Source organism: Colletotrichum truncatum, assembly GCF_014235925.2.
Source record: "Colletotrichum truncatum strain CMES1059 chromosome Unknown Contig_0006, whole genome shotgun sequence".
NCBI classification, from domain to species: Eukaryota; Fungi; Ascomycota; class Sordariomycetes; order Glomerellales; family Glomerellaceae; genus Colletotrichum; species Colletotrichum truncatum.
Window position 1 is genome coordinate 2,274,343 of NW_027222403.1, and position 17,990 is coordinate 2,292,332.

At 52.9% G+C, this 17,990-nt stretch overlaps 6 protein-coding genes across 6 annotated transcripts; 2 read left to right on the forward strand and 4 right to left on the reverse strand.

Moving 5' to 3' along the window:
• Positions 1 to 971: 971 nt before the first annotated feature.
• On the reverse strand, positions 972 to 2,090 carry CTRU02_209909 (uracil-DNA glycosylase; the record flags this gene model as incomplete). Its single annotated transcript, XM_036720725.1, has 2 exons — positions 972 to 1,641; positions 1,711 to 2,090. The coding sequence occupies 2 exons, from the start codon at positions 2,088 to 2,090 to the stop codon at positions 972 to 974; spliced, it is 1,050 nt and encodes a 349-aa protein (XP_036587565.1).
• An 883-nt stretch (positions 2,091 to 2,973) lies between these two features.
• Positions 2,974 to 4,412, reverse strand: CTRU02_209910 (mitochondrial carrier; the record flags this gene model as incomplete). Its single annotated transcript, XM_036720726.1, has 2 exons — positions 2,974 to 4,097; positions 4,157 to 4,412. The coding sequence occupies 2 exons, from the start codon at positions 4,410 to 4,412 to the stop codon at positions 2,974 to 2,976; spliced, it is 1,380 nt and encodes a 459-aa protein (XP_036587566.1).
• A 579-nt stretch (positions 4,413 to 4,991) lies between these two features.
• Positions 4,992 to 6,583, forward strand: CTRU02_209911 (F-box protein pof7; the record flags this gene model as incomplete). Its single annotated transcript, XM_036720727.1, has 2 exons — positions 4,992 to 5,384; positions 5,444 to 6,583. 2 exons carry the CDS (start codon positions 4,992 to 4,994, stop codon positions 6,581 to 6,583), a joined length of 1,533 nt encoding a protein of 510 aa, XP_036587567.1.
• Positions 6,584 to 6,835: 252 nt separating this feature from the next.
• Positions 6,836 to 7,918, reverse strand: CTRU02_209912 (short-chain oxidoreductase; the record flags this gene model as incomplete). The annotated part of the gene is made up of 3 exons (XM_036720728.2): positions 6,836 to 7,215; positions 7,335 to 7,516; positions 7,602 to 7,918. 3 exons carry the CDS (start codon positions 7,916 to 7,918, stop codon positions 6,836 to 6,838), a joined length of 879 nt encoding a protein of 292 aa, XP_036587568.2.
• A 1,203-nt stretch (positions 7,919 to 9,121) lies between these two features.
• On the reverse strand, positions 9,122 to 11,408 carry CTRU02_209913 (uncharacterized protein; the record flags this gene model as incomplete). Its single annotated transcript, XM_036720729.1, has 2 exons — positions 9,122 to 10,342; positions 10,398 to 11,408. The coding sequence occupies 2 exons, from the start codon at positions 11,406 to 11,408 to the stop codon at positions 9,122 to 9,124; spliced, it is 2,232 nt and encodes a 743-aa protein (XP_036587569.1).
• Positions 11,409 to 16,676: 5,268 nt separating this feature from the next.
• On the forward strand, positions 16,677 to 16,844 carry CTRU02_209914 (uncharacterized protein; the record flags this gene model as incomplete). Its single annotated transcript, XM_070205361.1, has 1 exon — positions 16,677 to 16,844. One exon carries the CDS (start codon positions 16,677 to 16,679, stop codon positions 16,842 to 16,844), a length of 168 nt encoding a protein of 55 aa, XP_070061009.1.
• Positions 16,845 to 17,990: the final 1,146 nt, after the last annotated feature.

The window sequence follows — 17,990 nt, forward strand, 5'->3', positions numbered from 1 at the left end:
TAAAACCCGCAAGGGCCAACAAACTCCCCGAGACTCAGTTCCGCTATCGGGCACCTGCTCGGTCATCCTGCCGACCAAGAAGCCCCGATACGGAGCATACCTAATGCGACCGGGTGGGTCCCATCCGGGGCCCGCAAACAACGCCGGAGACCAGCTTGCCCCTTATCAAGGACCGTCTTGGCTCAGGATTACCCTACAGTATATCAATACATCAGTTGAAGTTCTTATACGTGTGGCTTGAATGTACAGTCTGAGTTCTATTCTCCTCGTACAGGACTCCATCAACTCATATATTGCTGTAAAATGATATAATGGCTACCGGGTCAAGTGAACGTGCCCAACCTTTTCCAAAGCAGCGGTTACAAATTGCTGCGGTTTCGACTGCAAATCCAACATGCATCGTCAACGCCACATCTGGAGGTCAGCATGGCTTTACCAGCGGAAACACCGCTTCCTCGCTCTTGGCAAGTGCTAACCTTGCCACTTTTGGTAAACTGCTTCAGCAGGATACCTCTCTGTCAGCAGGTTTTGGGAGCCCGGAGAACTAGCGATACATTGTAATATCTGTAGCTGTACAAACAATCATTAGGTAGCAAACATAATAATCTTCAAGGCCCTGCACACTTTTGGAGGGTACCAGAATCCATAAAGTATTTTGAAGACGAAGACAGAAATGAGTTCAATTTGCTGATGGATGGTACTTCATCCATCCTCTTGGTCTTCTGCAGAACCCAGACTCACGCAGCTCCTCTCCCACCGCAGCCATCCCTGACATGCATCTATACGTGATTCTTCATATGCCTCTAATGGGCTGTATCATCTAATAAAACAAGTCATGATCCGAGCCAATCCTAGAAGAACGGCCTAAATATCGAGAAAGGAATAAAGGGGGGGGGGGCATTCAGTCCACAACCCCAACAACCATACAGTCCAAACGCCCATCAACTCACTCCTTCGCGGTCCCGTCCACATTATTCCTCTTTGGGCGAAGCCTTGACCTCAGTCTCCTCTTCTGTCTCAGCTCCCTTCTCTTCGTCCTTGCTGTCGGTCTCAACCTTCTTGGTCTCCACCGCGGGTGTCTCAAGCTTCTTAGCTTCGCTGAGGTCCCAGTCGATCTCGGCGCCGGCGCCGTACCGCGTGACAAGCCAGTCGTTGGCCTTGCGGAAGTGGCCACAGTCAAAAAAGCCCCTTGAGGCGCTGAGCGGGCTAGGATGCACGCTCTTGAGGACGAGGTGCTTCCTGGCATCAACTTTGACGACGCGCTTGCCTGCCGGCGTGCCCCAGGCCATAAAGACAACACCGCGCGAACGCTTCGCAGCGACGAGATCAATGACCTTTTGCGTGAAGCGCTCCCAGCCGCGATTCGAGTGCGAGTTGGCCTCGTGCGCACGCACCGTCAGACAGGTGTTGAGGAGAAGTACGCCGCGGTCCGCCCAGGGAGTGAGGAGACCGCCGTTCTTAGGGGGCGGGGAGAAGGATGGGTAATCCTTCTTCAGGGCGATGTACATGTTCTTGAGCGAAGGGGGGGCTGGGGTCGGTGGGCGGACGGAGAAGGCGAGGCCGTGGGCTTGGTTATGGTTGTGATAGGGGTCCTGGCCGAGAATGACGACTTTGACGTTGTTGAAAGGACAATGACGGGACCTACAGCCATTTGTTAAAACTTACAATCCAACATGGGAGAGGATCAAAGAGAGGCACAAATGAGCATACCAAGAGTACACATCCTCTCTGGGAGGAAACCACTTCCTCCCCGCATCTGTTTCCCTGTTGAGGAACCTCTTGAGGTCCAAGAATTCCTTGCTCGTTACCTCGTCCTTGAGGTGGGCCAGCCAGCTCTCGTGAAGCGTATCGATCTCGAGCTGGAGCAGCTCCTTCTGTTCCGCCGTCAAGCCAGCGACCCACTTGTCCTTGTCAAACTTGGGTGCCGGCGTCTCGGCGGCCCCGGCACCGCTCCCTGTCGTGGAACCCCCACCGTTGGCGGGCGCCGCCGGCTTCGGGGCTCCGAAGAACGACATGATGTTGCCATCCTGCTTGGCCTTCTTATTGTCCGAGGCGAGAGGCTTGCCGGCCTTGCGCTTGAGTGTCGACATGTTGGCCTTTGTGGAGAAATATGGGAAGAGGAAGATAGTAGTGGCGTTGAGCGTCCCTTGGCCTAGCTTAGGGCGAAGGACGGGGAGGATTGTGAGCTGGACCAAGCGTAGCCGCTCAATTTTAGAATATATTAGGGGGTTCGTGAAAGCGTCAATTGGTCGTCAGTTGGTTCGTAATTTCAATATCTTAGTCAAATAGTGTCGAAGCTTACAGAGAAGAATTTGAGAGATGGGCGATGAGGGGAAGGGACTGGAGTAGGAGCGAGAGGTTGGCGGCAGATGTAGTCGAGATTTCTTAGCCCCGGCTAGCCTTTTGCTTGAAGTGCCGGTCTGCGGACCGTCGCGTGCAGTGACGCGCTATAGCAAGAAAAAAAAAGTCCTTTACGCGAGAATCCCCTGTGTGACCCGCTGTTCACGGCGCGTCCTGGTGAGTTTTAGTGGTTGGAAGGGCGGGGAGCTACCTGGGAGCTGCAGCCCTGCAGCGCCCCCAGCTGCTTGGCGTTCCCGCGTTTTCCCCTGAGGTATGCGTCGTTCGGGATTAAGTGGTGACTTCATCCGGGCATCTGAGGCGGTTTGGAGGGTCGTCATTGGATGGTGCATCTTGTCACTAAGCTGTCTCGCAGGAAGCTTGGTCATCGTGCACTGGAAAGCTTATAGGATTCTAAAGACACAAAGCCACGTTGTGGGGGAGGTATCATTACACATTCGCTAGATAAGATAGTACAAGTTTTTTGGCTTTCCCAGGTCTAATAAACCAAACACGACGTGTATCGTTCGACGTGCAAACTCCATGCTCGAGTTCTTTTCCCCTCCGATAATTAATAGCAGACCGCCCTCTCAACGCCCAACAATGCTTAGAAAAGGAAGAGTAGTGATGTTGTGACTAGTTAATATCCCGCCTCGACTTCTCGTTGACACTCCTAAACACCCGCTTGCCAACCTCGTAGCTGCTGATCATGATGGCGCAGGCTGGGGCAACCTTCAAGGTACGGGGGATCCATCCCTTCCACAAACCTTGGATGCCCTCGGTGCAAAAGATGTGCCAGAGCAAGCGTACCATAGAGCCTTGCTCGGCTGCGGCCGACTTGGCAGCGTTGGGGGCGTCGCGGTAGACTTGCGTCCTGGTCTTGCCCACGTCAAACGGCATCGTGACTATAGACGCAAAACCGCCAGAGACAGCACCAGCAATAAAGCTGTCGGTCAGGGTCTCTGTGTGGTTTTCTCGGCTCTGAGATCTTCTGCGCGACTGGGTACGTGAACCTCTGAGGTCCAGAGTTCGTCCACGGCGGGTCTCACGCATGTCGGTCAGCTTCCCCCGTATTGTCTCGTATCCCCACCAGTAAATACCCGAAAAGGGTACATCTCTCCAAAGTGTCAAGGTCAAGCCTCTCCATAAAGAGGTGTAACCGCTTATATTGACCATGTCCTTGATACCCCGGAATGTGTTTGCAAGATGACCTGTCGCGGAGTTGCCAGATGTGGCTTGCATTCTTGTACGAAACAACTCGATCGGACTGACAGCCGCGGCAGCAAGAATACGGGCTCCAGAGCCAGCGACGAGAGGCGCGGAATCGTCGTTGAGTCTTTGTGCGATCGGGCTCTTCCTATTGTACCGCATCCAGTCGTAGCCAGTAAAGTAGATGATGTTGCCAGGTATCGTCATTAATAATGTCGGAGATAGACCCCGCCAGAGACTGGTAAACCCCTCATTCCTCGCAATCTTCCTCAGTCCGTCCATAGTCGAGCTGATTGTCTTTCGTTCCACCTCCTCGACGGCACATTCAGCCGCCACCGCGGTTGCCGTTCCCTCCGCCTTTGGCATTGCTATGCAAAGCTCGGATGAGTTGTTCATGAAGAAGACCTCTCTGCAGCATGCCGTCACTCCGAGATTTTTAGTATTGAAAGCTTTCAGGTTGGCGGTCGTCATAGCGAGCTTGGAAAAGTCCACAGTGGGCGGTGTAACGGTCTGAGACTGCCATCGTATCCGTACAACATCGAGCGGTGTTACTGTAGTTGGTCATGTTTAGCCAAAGATCGTTGAATCGAAATCCGTCAGCTGCTCTTACCAAGAAGCGAAGTCAAGAGACTACCCGACATTGCCGACACCATCTTCTGCGACGCGCTGATGTCATCGTCACCACCGCCGCCGCTGCCGCCGGCGGTATCGTTGTCCTTCGTCGGGATTATTCGCGCCATGGCAAAAGAGTCATCGGGGTCGAAGTTGTCGTAGCCTTGGCCTCCGGGAACTTGATAATTGGTACTCATCGCAGACCAATTTGCATGGTCGGAGAGATCGGAGCGGGATAAAGATGCAATACCCATCCGGTGTTGTATCGCAAGATGCAGCCAGAAAAGCTGTCAGGACGAAGAAAAAGATGGATGAGGGGGCGAGCTTTCACGAGCCTTTTTGGTTGAGCAGGGGGAAAGGGCGAATTTGACCTTACCCCGTTTGCTAGAGTCCGCCCGTCATGACTGCGACATCGCGCTCCTGCCCCCAAAATTTTGCCGGAGATAATGAGATGGGTGGCGCTGGGGCACCTTGCTGGCCGAGCCGAGCTCCAAACGTTACTCGCCGATTCCTTCTGCTAATTGGTTGAGACAGTTGTGGAGCCTTAGATGTGCCACTCTGCACTAAATGTCACCGATAAGACCCCGGTGGGCCAGACGCCGAATGACTCCAGTTCGGCGTGCTTGCTTACCACGCAGCGTCGATGATGAGTGGTCGACCTCAACTACATCTCATCCGCTCTGACTTGTTGATATAGCACTTCACCACGTCAAGCCCCCACCTCCAAACGCGCATTTCCTCACATTCTCTCAACCGTTCCTCATGTCGCTATTATAGGTTGTCTCGTAGCTTGAAGCTCAAATTTCCTGAGCCATTCTCCCAATACCAAAACCATGGAGGACAACCCGCCAAAGCTCGACTCCGAGTTGGAGTTTTTCCGGCAGCAATGGCAGTCAGAGCTCAAATCCAAAAAACCAGTTCCACAAGCGCTGTCACCTCAGTCAAAGAAACCCTCACCATCATCATCCAAGGCTGCTGTGCCGCCTGAAAGCTCTAAGAACATAGCAGTTAAGAAGTCTCAGGTTGAGGAAGACGAGGAATATGCTCGCTCCTTATCTTTTGACGAACCGCCACCTCCTACATCTTCAGGGAGAACTTTGGAGCAGCCTGCGTCACCAAAGGCAAAGGAGCTAGTCTCGGCTCTTGATCACTTCGAGGAAGCTGTGGAAAAGGAGGCGATTGGCAAATTGGGCGACAGTTTGAAGCTTTACCGGAAGGCTTTCAGGGTGAGCCACTTTGATCCGATCTGCGTAGAAAAATATCTGACCATATCTTATATCTATAGCTGGACAACCGGGTAGACTTGGCGTACAGAAAGAAACATTTTCCCGCTGCGGTCTCGAAACCATCACAGTCCTCAACGTCAAATGCGCAGGTCGCCGCCTTCAGTACGACGGGCAAGTTGTCCGAGACTCAGCAACAAAGCATGAGTGAGCTGATCGCAAGTTTCTCGGGACTCTCTGTTGCGGCCGCGCCCCCGCCTGTGGAGGGCGACCCGGCGCCTCCATGTCCCATTGCGGATCTCCCGGAGGAAATCCTTGTTCACATTTTCAAGGACCTCGCAGTTCTTGACGTTGGGGACTTCGTGCGGTTGTCGCTCGTATGCAAGCGCTTCGCCTACATTGTTGCCACTGAGCAACAGATCTGGCGTCGTGTCGCACTGGGTACGGAGTTTGGTTTTGCCGGAATGCATTATCACTGGCAAAAGGGCATCGCATGGGAACCCCTAGAACAAGATGATGAAGCTGAAGACAATGAGTTCGTTAGCATGGAGGAGCTTACGCAGAGACGTATTGATGAGAACGAAGCCACCACGTTGGCATTGCTGCCAGAGCTTTACTCATCGTCTTGGTCGAAATTGTGGCGGCATCGACCTCGCGTCCGCTACAACGGCTGCTACATCAGCACCGTTAATTACATCCGAGCCGGACAGGCGAACGCGAACCAAATCACTTGGAACAGCCCGGTGCATATTGTTACGTACTACCGATACCTCCGCTTCTTCCGCGATGGCACCGTCATCAGCCTCCTTACAACCGCCGAGCCAGGGGATGTCGTACACTACATGACCAAGGACAACCTGGAACAACATAGGGGTGGTCATGCAGCTTACCTGCCATCCATCGTCATGCAACACGGCCTTAAGGGGCGATGGCGACTATCCTCGGCTCTGGACCATCCAGACGCGCCGTTGAGTGACGTGGAGGGAGAACTTTTCGTCGAGACTGAGGGCGTGGGGCCAAAGTATATCTACAGGATGGATCTGTCAATGCGAAACGCTGGCAAGGGCGCGCGGAACACCAAGCTTGTTTGGAAGAGCTTTTTCAGCCACAACAGGCTAACAGACGACTGGGGTGAGTTCGGCTTGAAGAACGACAAGCCATTCTTTTTCAGTAGAGTCAAGAGTTACGGTATTGGGGAGTGAAGAAACTCGCTCGATAGATACATATAGCTGTCACTATAACCTGCTCAAGTTAGTTATAATATGCGTGGTTGTGGTGAGCTAACATAACACCTCAATCCCTCCATGAAGTTGCTTCCGGATGGACATCATCGTCCTAAGGGCCCATTCATACAAGTGCTATTACGACGCACGAATTGTTCTAATTTGATCGATTTCCACTACATGAGTTGCAAGCATGATAGATACCGCAGCTTAAACCTGGTGAAGCCCAATCTACCAATCAGTACTCTTCGCGAGGTCCTCCCAGTCATGACACATTTTCAACCCCGCCTCACATCTGCCCTTGATCCTCTCCCACCCATCCGTGCCCATGGGAACTCGCAAAGGCACCTCCTTCCCCTCCGCCATACCATCTCCGCGAACAAGCTCCACCATGCGTGCGACGCCCTTCTCCGGATCACCAGGCTCCGAGCCGATAAACCCTTTCCCCCGCTCATTTGCAGCAGCTCTAAGCCCCGCATACTCTGGGACCCGCGGTGGTATGTCAGCGACCTTGGTGAAGACCTTTGTTCGGAAATGGCCCGGATCAACCATCAGAACCTTCAGTCCCGGTGCCACGATGCTGAGTTCTATCGAGAGCGCCTCGACAGCGGCTATTTTTTTTAAAAAAAAAAAAAAAGTAAACAACTGGTAAGTCGTGATTTCGTGCTTTCAACTTCACAAAGGGGGTTTTAAAAGGAAACCATGGGTGGAGTCTAGGACGTTTACGAACCTGACAGTGCAAACTTGCTAGAGCAATACGCCCCTGCGAAGGGATCAACGTGCCACGCGGCCTGCGACCCAAGGAACAACAGGGTTCCCGTCCCCCTCTTCCTCAAGAAGGGCAGGAAGGCTCGTGAAATGTTGAGCGGGCCGTGGAAGTTCGTCCGGAAAGACTGCTCCATTTGTTCTTGCCTAAAAAGAAGAAAAGAAACCTCACATAATCAGCCTCTGAACATCTGAGCCCAACCTTTCTCTCGGACGAGCGTTGGAAACTCACGTCAAGTCCTCAATCAAACCAGAAAGGACGTAGCCGGCATTGTTCACCACGACGTCCACCCCGCCAGGGAACAAGTCCCACGCCTCGGCGACTTTGGCGCGGATAACGTCCTCGGATGCCGAGACGTCAAGGTCCATGATCTTGGCACCGGTATCCTGGAGATGCGCGAGTTTGACATCGGCCTGCCGTCCCGTCGCAATCACGTTGTCGCCCTCGGCGCATAGCTTTCTGACGAGTATCTCACCGAAGCCGCTCGAGCAGCCGGTGATGAACCAGGTCCTAGGCTGCCTTGCTGCTGGTGATGCTTCCTGGGCCATGGTTTGTGAGGAGCCGAGAGAAATCAATGGACTATTTGAATGTATTTGAAGGTAGTGTTGAATCCCCCAAAGCAATCGCAATCTTATTGCGACTTCCTATTTATACCTCCTATCAACGTGTCCTCACATGATGGCTGGACTTGATCATGCGCAACCCTCTCCACTTTCATGATGCTACCGTCGAGCTTCAAGGCCATTTTACGGGTCCTAGTACTTCCAATAACTCAACTAAGTCGTGCAAAAGCACGTTGGTTAGCAACCTGGGTAAATGCACAATCCTGCAGGATTAAAGAGGGCCCTTTTGTTATCCACCCGTTAGATTGCAGACACTGGTTCGCACTGCGAGGGGCGATAAGGCGCGAACTGGACGTAGAGTTGATTCAAAGTACTATGTAGCTGCCCACTGTCGACTTTCTAATCCGCACTGGTTTCTGCGGACGCACAGCTCTTACTTGGAGAAAAGCCTGCTGTTACATATCGACGTTGTAACAACTACATGGAAGAGGTGTTGACAACGAGCTGGAATTAAACGCGAATTCAACTTGGCATAGAAAACTTACGCCTACACATCTGCAAGCTTTACTGAAAGGCATGATTGTGAAGTTCGACATCGGTGAGTCGATAAATTTTCATCTATATTTGAGCCAGACATTGCTGGCAGTGATTTCTTTGGATTCTCGTCGAATCGTACATTATGGGCCCGTTTTGGGCACGTAGTAGATAGACAGGGCTTGTAAATGCATCAGACAAAATGATAAATCGCTTCCTTGGTTGCAAAACGCCCCGACACCTGGCTGGCTGGATGATGGTGTTCAGCCTTCCTCCCTTGAGTTTCAAGCCCCCTATCCCACGCAACATGAATGAAATATACAAAAATGCTAAATGCTGGTAAAGTCCTAATAGTTGACAAGGGTGCCGCATGGGCAAGTAGCGATTGTTATAAACGCGCAAAAATGCAATGATGTAAGATCAGTGTTCGCCCGGGGTATCAATGTCGCACCATTATGCCGAAAGCTGGGGCAAGGGGACGCGCAATTGGGCGATTTTAGAAAATGTACCGAAGATCGGCGTGCCACGAATTAACGAAAAATCGTTTGATTCCGACAGGGCGGGAATTCAGCAGGTTTGTAGCCTGCAGGATGCCTAAGCTCCAAGGCCATGGCATTGGTATCAAGCCACAAATGTCGACTACCACATGTTATCTCAGCGTGGTGTCACCCGTTTGCCATCTAAGAACTTGGGACTTCTGGCATCGTAGTACATGTTGGGCGTCTGCTGCTGCCTCCGCTGCTCGTATGCCATTCGCTCCTCTTCGTCGAGTGAGAATGCTTTCTTCAGCCAGCCAAATGCACTGCGCTTCTTTTTCAGTCGCTTCTCGCCACTCGCTGTAGCTTGCGAATCGTATGTCATGGTCGTCACAGTGCTCAGCATGCTGGCCCCTCCCAAACGAGAAGGCGCATTTCTCTGATGAGACGGATAGTACCCTGACTGGGCATATGGAGATCTGGGTTGTGCACCAGCTGTAAGGGGTCTTTGCTGAAGGGGAGAGTGAGGGCTTGCTTGCACAGGGCGATAGAATTGGTGCTCAGATCGTGGAGAAGGTAGCACTGGCGGCTGCACTGGTGGGGAAAGCTCATTCGCTGTGTGGTAACGCGGTCGCTGATCAAAATCCGAGCCATAGGCTGAATCAGGAGCCTGGTATTGTTGGGGTGACTCTCGACCAGCATGAGAGTGATGAAGCTCTGAGGCTGGTGGAGGTATCTGGATTGATTCTGGCGGGGTGGTCTTGAGCGAAACGCGTTGTCGGAGCGAACTCTTTTTCGTTGGCATTGGTGTCTCCCGTTGTGGTTCCTGCTTGGGCGGATCCGTGGCCATGGGAGATGGCAGAAGTTCGGGAGGCTGTGGGGTATATGTTCTTGGCTGTAGGATATAGAGCGGTGCATCGTCGATGACTACCTCCATCTCCTCGGATTCGGCCGGTTCAAATACGGGACCATCTGGCGTCTCCAGGGTCAGCTTTGGCGCGTTCGCATGCACACTATGAGCTGAATGTGTGCTGTGAGTCGTTCGCGTACTGTGGGTCGTGTGAAAGCTACCTGTCGTGCGAGAGCTACTGCCTGTGTGGTTGCTTCTGCTCGTATGCGCGCTCCTGTTTGTGTGTGCGCTTTTAGTCGTGTGTGCGGTTTGAGTAGTGAGGATGGATTGTCGATCCGGCGAGGCTGCCGGAGATGGCCGCTGAAGTGGCATCTCAAAATACGTGGGATTTGAACTTGATCTTCCGGTAGATACAGAACCACTGACACTGTTGGCACGCAGGGTTGACCGCCTTACGCTTGTCGAAGGGGGCGAAGCCGGGGGAGAGTGGAGTGAGGCCTCGTCAGATCGAGCACCTTGTATTGGTAAGGTGAAGGGGGGAATGCTTGCCTACTTCAATATTAGCACAAGACCTGGTGATATTCAAGGTCAGGTTTCTACTTACCCAGGTCCTTCGACTGACTTCACCGGCCTTCTTGCTCATCTCTGCCACCATCTTGCCGAGCTTGATGATCAGAGCATTCAACTCCTTCCCCTGAGCCTGCAACTCAACAAACGCGTTGTACCAACCCTCCGTGTTGCCCTTCATCGCGGTGTAAATGTCAACAACATCCGGACGGTCCTGGCGCCAATTGCCCGAATTTTGCTGACCCAAGTAAACCGCAAAATCCCGTGTCGCGGCCAGTCCATGCTGGACATCCTTGTCGTATTGTTCGAGCTGAATGTTGGTGCGGGCGACAATGTGCTCAATCTTTTCATTCCCCTGCACAATCTCCAGCCGGAAGTTACGATCTTCCAGAAGCTTTTCAAATACCTCCAAATTTTCCATCGGCAAGCGCAGGTAGTCTATTCTCTCTTTTAGGTCCTTGGATGCCTGTTCAAAGTCCTCCATGACCACCTCGAGAAATTCGTCCACCTCATCAATGTGTCCCTGGAGGATGCTAACCACCTGGGCTGCGCTATTGGCCATGCCGGTGAGTAATAGATAAACACCAAATGATATTTGCGCCATGAGTTTTTGGAGCTCATGTTGCTGCTGGCCAGGCCGATAGCGCCAGAGCATATCGGGCAGATCATCTTCCCGCTCTTGGCTGATGAGCTCTTCGCGACGCACCTTTGCATCGGCGGTTTTTAACTTTGGTTTCTCGGTGGGGTTGCCGCTGGCGGCTTCAAGAAATGACTCGGCGAAGGCAGCCTGCATAGAGGGAATAGGGTGGCGAGGCACTTTGGGGCTGCCCAGGGATGGTGATTCATCGTTGGTTCGGCGCGTGCTCCTCTCCGGGATCTGTGGTAAAGATGCTGTGGTAGGTGTCCTTTGAGCATCCTCGTCGCTCTCGTAGGTTGGGGTGGGGGGATCATCGGAAGGGGGCAGTAGAACGATGGGAAGATCCAAACTCAAGTCAAGGGGCTTGTTGGCGCCGAAAGACATGCGCGGGAGTCCAGTTGAAGTAGCCATGGCGGCCAACAGGTGTATCGTGATGCCTATAGGCGGACTGCAGAGACCATCAGGCGTGTGACGACCGCCGCAGCCGTTAACAGGACGGAGCGGGTGCGAATCGGAGTGGTGCAAGACGTGGCAGGTGCAACGTAGGTCAAAGTTCGGTGTTATGAAGACGAGGCGTGTGCGACGCTGGCGCTTAAAGGAGCACCACGACGACTGCAGGTCTCACAGATTGGTAGTTGTGTGGTTTGTTGGTGGGCGAAAGAAAAGAGGGCAGATGGCAGAGCGGAAGCCGCGTTGAAAAGGTCCAGGTCGTGCTTAACAGTCGGACACTGACATGACAGGCAGGATAGTCCCTGGTTGAGGAGGGGGGTCCGTGAGAGGAGCGAAAGGAATATGTCCGGGGTTGTCGTTGTGTGGAAAAGGGCGGGTGAGTAAGGAGGCAGGGAGAAGCAAGGTAAGGCCAGACAGGGTAAGGTATAGATTATAGTGAGGTGGGATAATATTAGTATTACGAATAAAAGGGTTAGGTTAGGTTGGGAAGCGAAAAGAAGAACCGGACACGCCAAGCGATGACGACGGGAGGCTCAGTCGGTGGTAGTGAGGATGGCGGGGAGGAAAGAGAAGAGCATTCCAGAGAATATGCGAGGGCTTGTCAAAAGAACAATGGCGTGGAGGAGGGAGCGCGAGAAGGGGAAAAGGAGGAGGAGGGGGGAAAGGTTGAAGGGCCAGGAGTTTGAGGTAGAAGAAGTCGACGGGAAGAAGACAACAACGACGGCGGCGGCGGCGGCGGCGGAGACGACAACAGAAGGAAAGAAAGGGCAACAGAAAAGAAGCTGTTTGGCCAGCTGAAGTGAAGGAAGGATGGCCCCTGCCCTGAAGGGAAGCCCCCCTCACTCTTTCTCTTTTTCGCTATGTACGGAGTACTGGTTTGAATGAAAGAATGGCCTGAATGACTGAATGGTCGAGTGCCGGGAGCTACTGTACGGCGTAAAAGTGGCCCAGACAAGGAACGGCAGGGTAGAAGGTCCTGCCACTTTGTGCCGTGGCGTACCCAACACAGATACACTTACATATACATACAGTCAGGTACCTGGACATGGACATGGACTAGGGGGCCGCTGGTGCAAGTGTAGGCGCAATGTGCAGGGACAGGTCATATTTGGGTCGACGTACTCAGTAAAGTACCGTCTGTAAGGCTATCTAAATGCGACCCCGTTCGGGGTTGGTGGCTGCTGTCGTCTGGGTTTTTGCATTGGGAATAAGAAAGCAGACGCTGTAAGCTTCACTGACAGACTTTTGTTGGATGGATGGATGGGTGCCCCAGCTGTCGGATTGCACTGACACCTGTGACCGCCGCTGGGACTGTGGGGGGCTAGAATGGGGATAGAATTGACCAGTCACGTAACAGTGTAACGCGAACACACTCCTTGCTTTGTTTGTCCTTTCCTTTCCTGTCTGCTGTCTCTTCAGGCCTCTCTTGGTTTTTTTTTTTTTTTTTTTTTTTTTACATCCTCCTTCTCGGTCTTTCTATCCTTTCCCAAACTTTTCTTCTTCTTCAATGCGGGCCTCGGGCTTGTCCTTTCTCCCGCATATATATATATATATATATATATTTACAATTGTTTTCCGCAATTGAGTTGTCTGCCCGGTTTAATCAACTTGCCTGCGCAACATATGGACTAATTCGTTTAGTATCAGACCATCTAACCGCCCCTCCCCCTTCTCCTGGCTATCGCATGGCCTCATTAAAAAAAAAAAAAACGCGCTGAGCAGCAACATAAAAGGATAGACCTAGCAAGCACCCGTCCGCACCCCCCTTGAATGGTTCTTCGCATACCCCTGTCGCCATTCCTCTTTTCCACGCTAGCGTTCTTTCTTTCCTCTAACCCCTGAACAAAACGGGGAAAGACATAGCAAAAGGGAAAGGGCCCAGAACCACCCGAGGCTCGTCCTGGAGCAGGGATCCTCGACCATAACTAGAATCATTCCAGGCCAGGGTACCACGCCCCTCTCTTTCGTCTTTGCGCTGCCCGCTTAGCCCCAGGGGCTATCCTGGCTCTCTGTCCATTTGCCTCCTCCACCTTGAACCCAACCCCTCCACCTACTGTTGTACCCAGACACAAACCAGAGAACCCAACATCCGGTCCATACCCTACCTCCGCAACTTTTCTGCCGAAAATGGTCGTTTATTCCTCTTCTACTACCACTTAGCTTGAGCCAATGAGTCCCGCCTGTGAAAGAAAGTCAGTTACAGTACAGACAACCCCGTTTCCTCACCATAGCAAGGTCATCCTTGAATACAAACAGAAACCATGGCGCCACTCGACTGGCTTGCCCTTGATTGGCAGACGGACTCTGATTTCTTACTTTTGATCGCTCCTTGGTGCCCACAGATGCGTCGACTGTCACTCTCCCGCTGCCCAAATCTTTGCCCACTTCCCTTCTCGCGCCCCCCCGCCTCCCTACCTTCCGTGTGGTCTGCGACAGGGAAACCGGCTCCGATGAATGCCCGTGGGATGCCCGTCGAAGCATGTCCTGAGTGCGCGTGCAGCCATCAAGCCAAATGTATTAGTACCAATCTCAGAGTAACACCCCCCGTTGCCTCTAATGTACGCACTTAACCCACCGCTTTGCGCTCACTCACATCCCTTCTTCGGTGGGCCGGCGGCGACTGCATAAACCCACTGCACTAGGCACGGTTACGCAGGCCCTCATCTCCTCGGGGAGGGACTACTACATACTACGTAGTAATTAGTACTTACCTTCCACAAAGGCACAAAACTTTCAAGCCCAGATACTCGGCCCAAGACGAGTTCAGCGCTGCACCCCCATCCACCACGCCAGGAAACACAGAGTCGCCGCCATTGACGCATTAATCGCAACATGCAGGCCCAAGATGCATGCCAAGCCATGTCGGCCCAGGTAGTCGTCAGCCAACAGCCACGGCAGAACACACCGGCGCGACATTTAGACCTCCAGCGGGCACGCACCGGAGAGAAACCCAAATGCAACTCAGCAACCTCAATTTTGCATTTGCACTGCGCATCGTCAGCACGAGGGCAGATAAGGTACCTTACCTTAGTTTCATCGTACTATTCGTTTTGTGCAGGAACGAGTCTCAATCGGGACTAAACCCCTGCTGATGACAGCCAGCCTGGGATGTCGTCTTGCTTCTTTTACCCATCCCCCGCCCTCGTCGTCCAAAAGTACGGATACCTTGGTTGCTGTTGTCACCTTCCACACACCCCATCCATCTGCGATTACGTCCATCCCATCCCACCAAAATTTCCTCCGGCCCGCTCCAATTATTGACTCCCATAGCTGTATTACCGGGTTGTTAAAGAGGCAAGAGGGGCGCATCACTTCGCAATACTCACTAAAGCCTTTTTAATGGAATGACCGTTATACGTTCCATTGGACCTTCCATTGGCTGCCCACACGAGGTGAGAATGACACTGCAAACTGCAACCCCCATCTGCAAAAGTGCCAAAGACCCCAAACATGCCGCCTCTCTCTTCGGTAGCAACAGGGTCTGGGGAAGCCATGGCGTCTTTTGTTTGCTATTTGCCTCGTCACCTTCTCTGGGCCACAACCACTTGGCTGGCCGGCACAGTTGAGAAGCCAGACCTACCTGTCGGTGCAGATGCAAATTATCGCTTACTAGGTGTGCGTGGGATTCGTATTTCGCGTGGAAGGACGTCACAGAGCGAAGCCTGCTGAGACGCCGCCTGGAAACATCGTCCTCGTCCTGATCATCACTTTAACCCCCTTACAAATCTTGTTCGGGATCGGTGGTTCGCCCATCGCCTGGAACCGCCCACCAGCGAGCGACGGCACGAGTCAACAAGCGGCTTGTGCCACAGTGACCACCTCTCGACTATTTACAGCACACGGGGCTCTTAATCCGTGCACTGCCAATTGGAGTGGCAGCCGCTGACATGCCGTGTCTCCGACCGCACGGCTCGTCGTGAGTGAAGTAGTGAAGCTTCTCCTGACTCTCAAACCGCCGACTGTGTCGCTCATTTACGACTATGCTCCCCATCTCTTGGACTCGGAGACGGCTCTGCGAGCGAGGGTACATCGATGGCAGGCCTCTCTGGTCTCATTTCCAACTCCGGACATAGGCTCACTGGCCCGATCGATCGGCTTCGTCTCCCGTCTACGGAACCCGCTCACTCCCCCCTTGACCATACCCTGGGTGCCTTTTACATTGACCGAATTGGATATTGGCCCCGTTGACAACTGTCATTTTGCATCCATGGCTTCCTTTTCCCCCCCTCCCCTAGGTCTTGACCGCCTTTCAAAATTGGGTTACGACATCCTTGACGTGGCTGGAACAGGAGAGATGAGAAGAGACGGGGAATTAAGAAAAAAAATTAGATGAGATGAGATGAACAACGAGCCTCATCGGGTTCGTTTGAACGCCTCTTCCCTCTGGTCTATGTTACCAACGGCAACTCAAGTCTGTGCGCGTGTGTCCAACAATTCAGTGCTAATTGCGATGACGGAGTCACACATAGTCTGGCAACCACTGCCAACCAACAGCATCATTGTCACATAATTCTAGGCCAAGCTGCTTTGGTTTAGTCCGTCGGTCTCTGGCATGAATCAGCCGTTGCATCCGTCTAGCGTATGCGAAAGAAGGCTCAGGGCCCGACAAGAGGGACAGTTATGGCCTTCTAAAATTCAATAAATGGCCCAAAACGGTTTGCTGACGGCGTCTGCTGACCCGATGACCTGGCGAGTCAGATTACCGCATCCAATTGGGGAGCTTGCACGCCTCTCCATGGAAATGATAGATATTCGCCTGGCAGAATATTGGTTTCTTAGTCCACATCTGGAGATCTGGGATACGACATCATCATTCATACGAGGATTCTCAAAGGGGCTTCGCAAGATGCACGGAGCCAGCAAGGCCAGGCAAGATGACGAGCATGCAATCGCAACAGGCCACAGTTTGCAGGGCCGGGTGGGTCGTGGAACTATGTATCCATCTGTCCTGGAGTATCTGTACCAAATATTGGCGAAATGGGTGGCTCCAAGCTACCGTCGCCAAGGCGATGTATTAATTGCACCATGATCATTTGTGACTCCGATGGGGAAGAATGGGAGGATATCGCCGGTCTGCTCAACCCTTTCTCTTGGCCCACAGCTTCCATCACTGCAACCCGCTCCTGTTCATGAGCTCATGCTTGCCGGTTTAGGGTGGTTCCCCCAGGGTCGGAGAGTGGCGGCCACAGTTGCATCGCGCTTCTCCATCCTAACGCAAGCGCGGAAATGATGAGCATCCACGATTCAGCCGTCGCGTACAACAAGCGCGCCGGCTCGAGCTGGAGCAAGGTCTGTCCTGGTTCCGGCCCCGTCATGCAAGTGGTTCCCAGGGGCGAGCTCCCCAAGACCCGAACGACGGACGCTTCTCTGATCGACATCCGGTTCATCTGGGGATAGATCTACAATCTGCTTACCCAAGATGAGAGTTTCTATTCTGCATCCTGCGCTGCGTCTCCCTGCAACATGGACACTTCCAACCACGATGAAGACTTTGGGCACTACACCACATGCATAACAGCATCAGTAGGCTGCATCATTGGCAAGCCACAACGTCCCAACTTCTCAGCCCCGAAACTTTGGACAAGCCATGAAGAGTTGGTGGCTGGTTGACTCTGCTGGGTCCGATCATCCCCCTGTTTTCGTTGAAGAACCAATACGGTTTTTCGCTGGACAAACGCATGGAAGTCCTTGTCGATATCAGGCATTCCTTCTTCAAGTTCTACTCACACATGCCACGTGCTGCGTATTTCGTTGGATGGCGCCAGCTGAACCACAGGAATCCCACAGCTTACTACATGGTTCGAAAATAGCAACTATGCTCGTGGCCGAGGTTGGGCTGAGGGTGTTGCTGGATAGTTCTAAGCAAGAAAAATGCCCGTCTGGAGGCAAGTATCGTCAGACATGGAGCCTAGGCACATTCGCTGTTGTAAGAAATGAAGCCTCACCCTATATTATGAAAAGCAGTGTTCCCGCCTTCCCTTTCTGTAGTGTTGCTCAACATCGTGTTCCCAGTTCATTCTGCACCTCCTCGCTCTCCACATCATCTCCGGTTAGCTGCAGCAACGGCCAGGACCCTCATTCTGGACCAGGTCCCTGGCCTCGACAAGCGAGAGGAAGAGACAGCCGCCCCCCCCCCCCCCCCCCAAAAAAAAAACACATCCGTCAGCCACTACTTCGCCAGGGCCGTCTCTGATTGCATCCCGCGTTCTATGCCGAGAGCCGAAATAGAACACCAACATTGCTAGGCATTGATCGCTCTGCGATTCTGTTGGATCGGTCAGTGAGTGATGCCGTGAATGCTCTTTTCTGCGTCAAACAAACCCACAACGTCGAAGGCTAAAAGGGAGTCATCTTTACAACAACGCGTGATCCGTAACCAAAAGATATAAATTCACGGCATCAAGGAGCACACGACATCAAGTCGATACAGACAGCCCCCCCAGTGCCAGGTCACCCTGGTAGCGACGTAATTGCGCTTCTCAGGCAACGGAGCACCATCCCTGCTGCACAGCGACCCGCGCCGAAAGCCAAGGCCCACGTTCA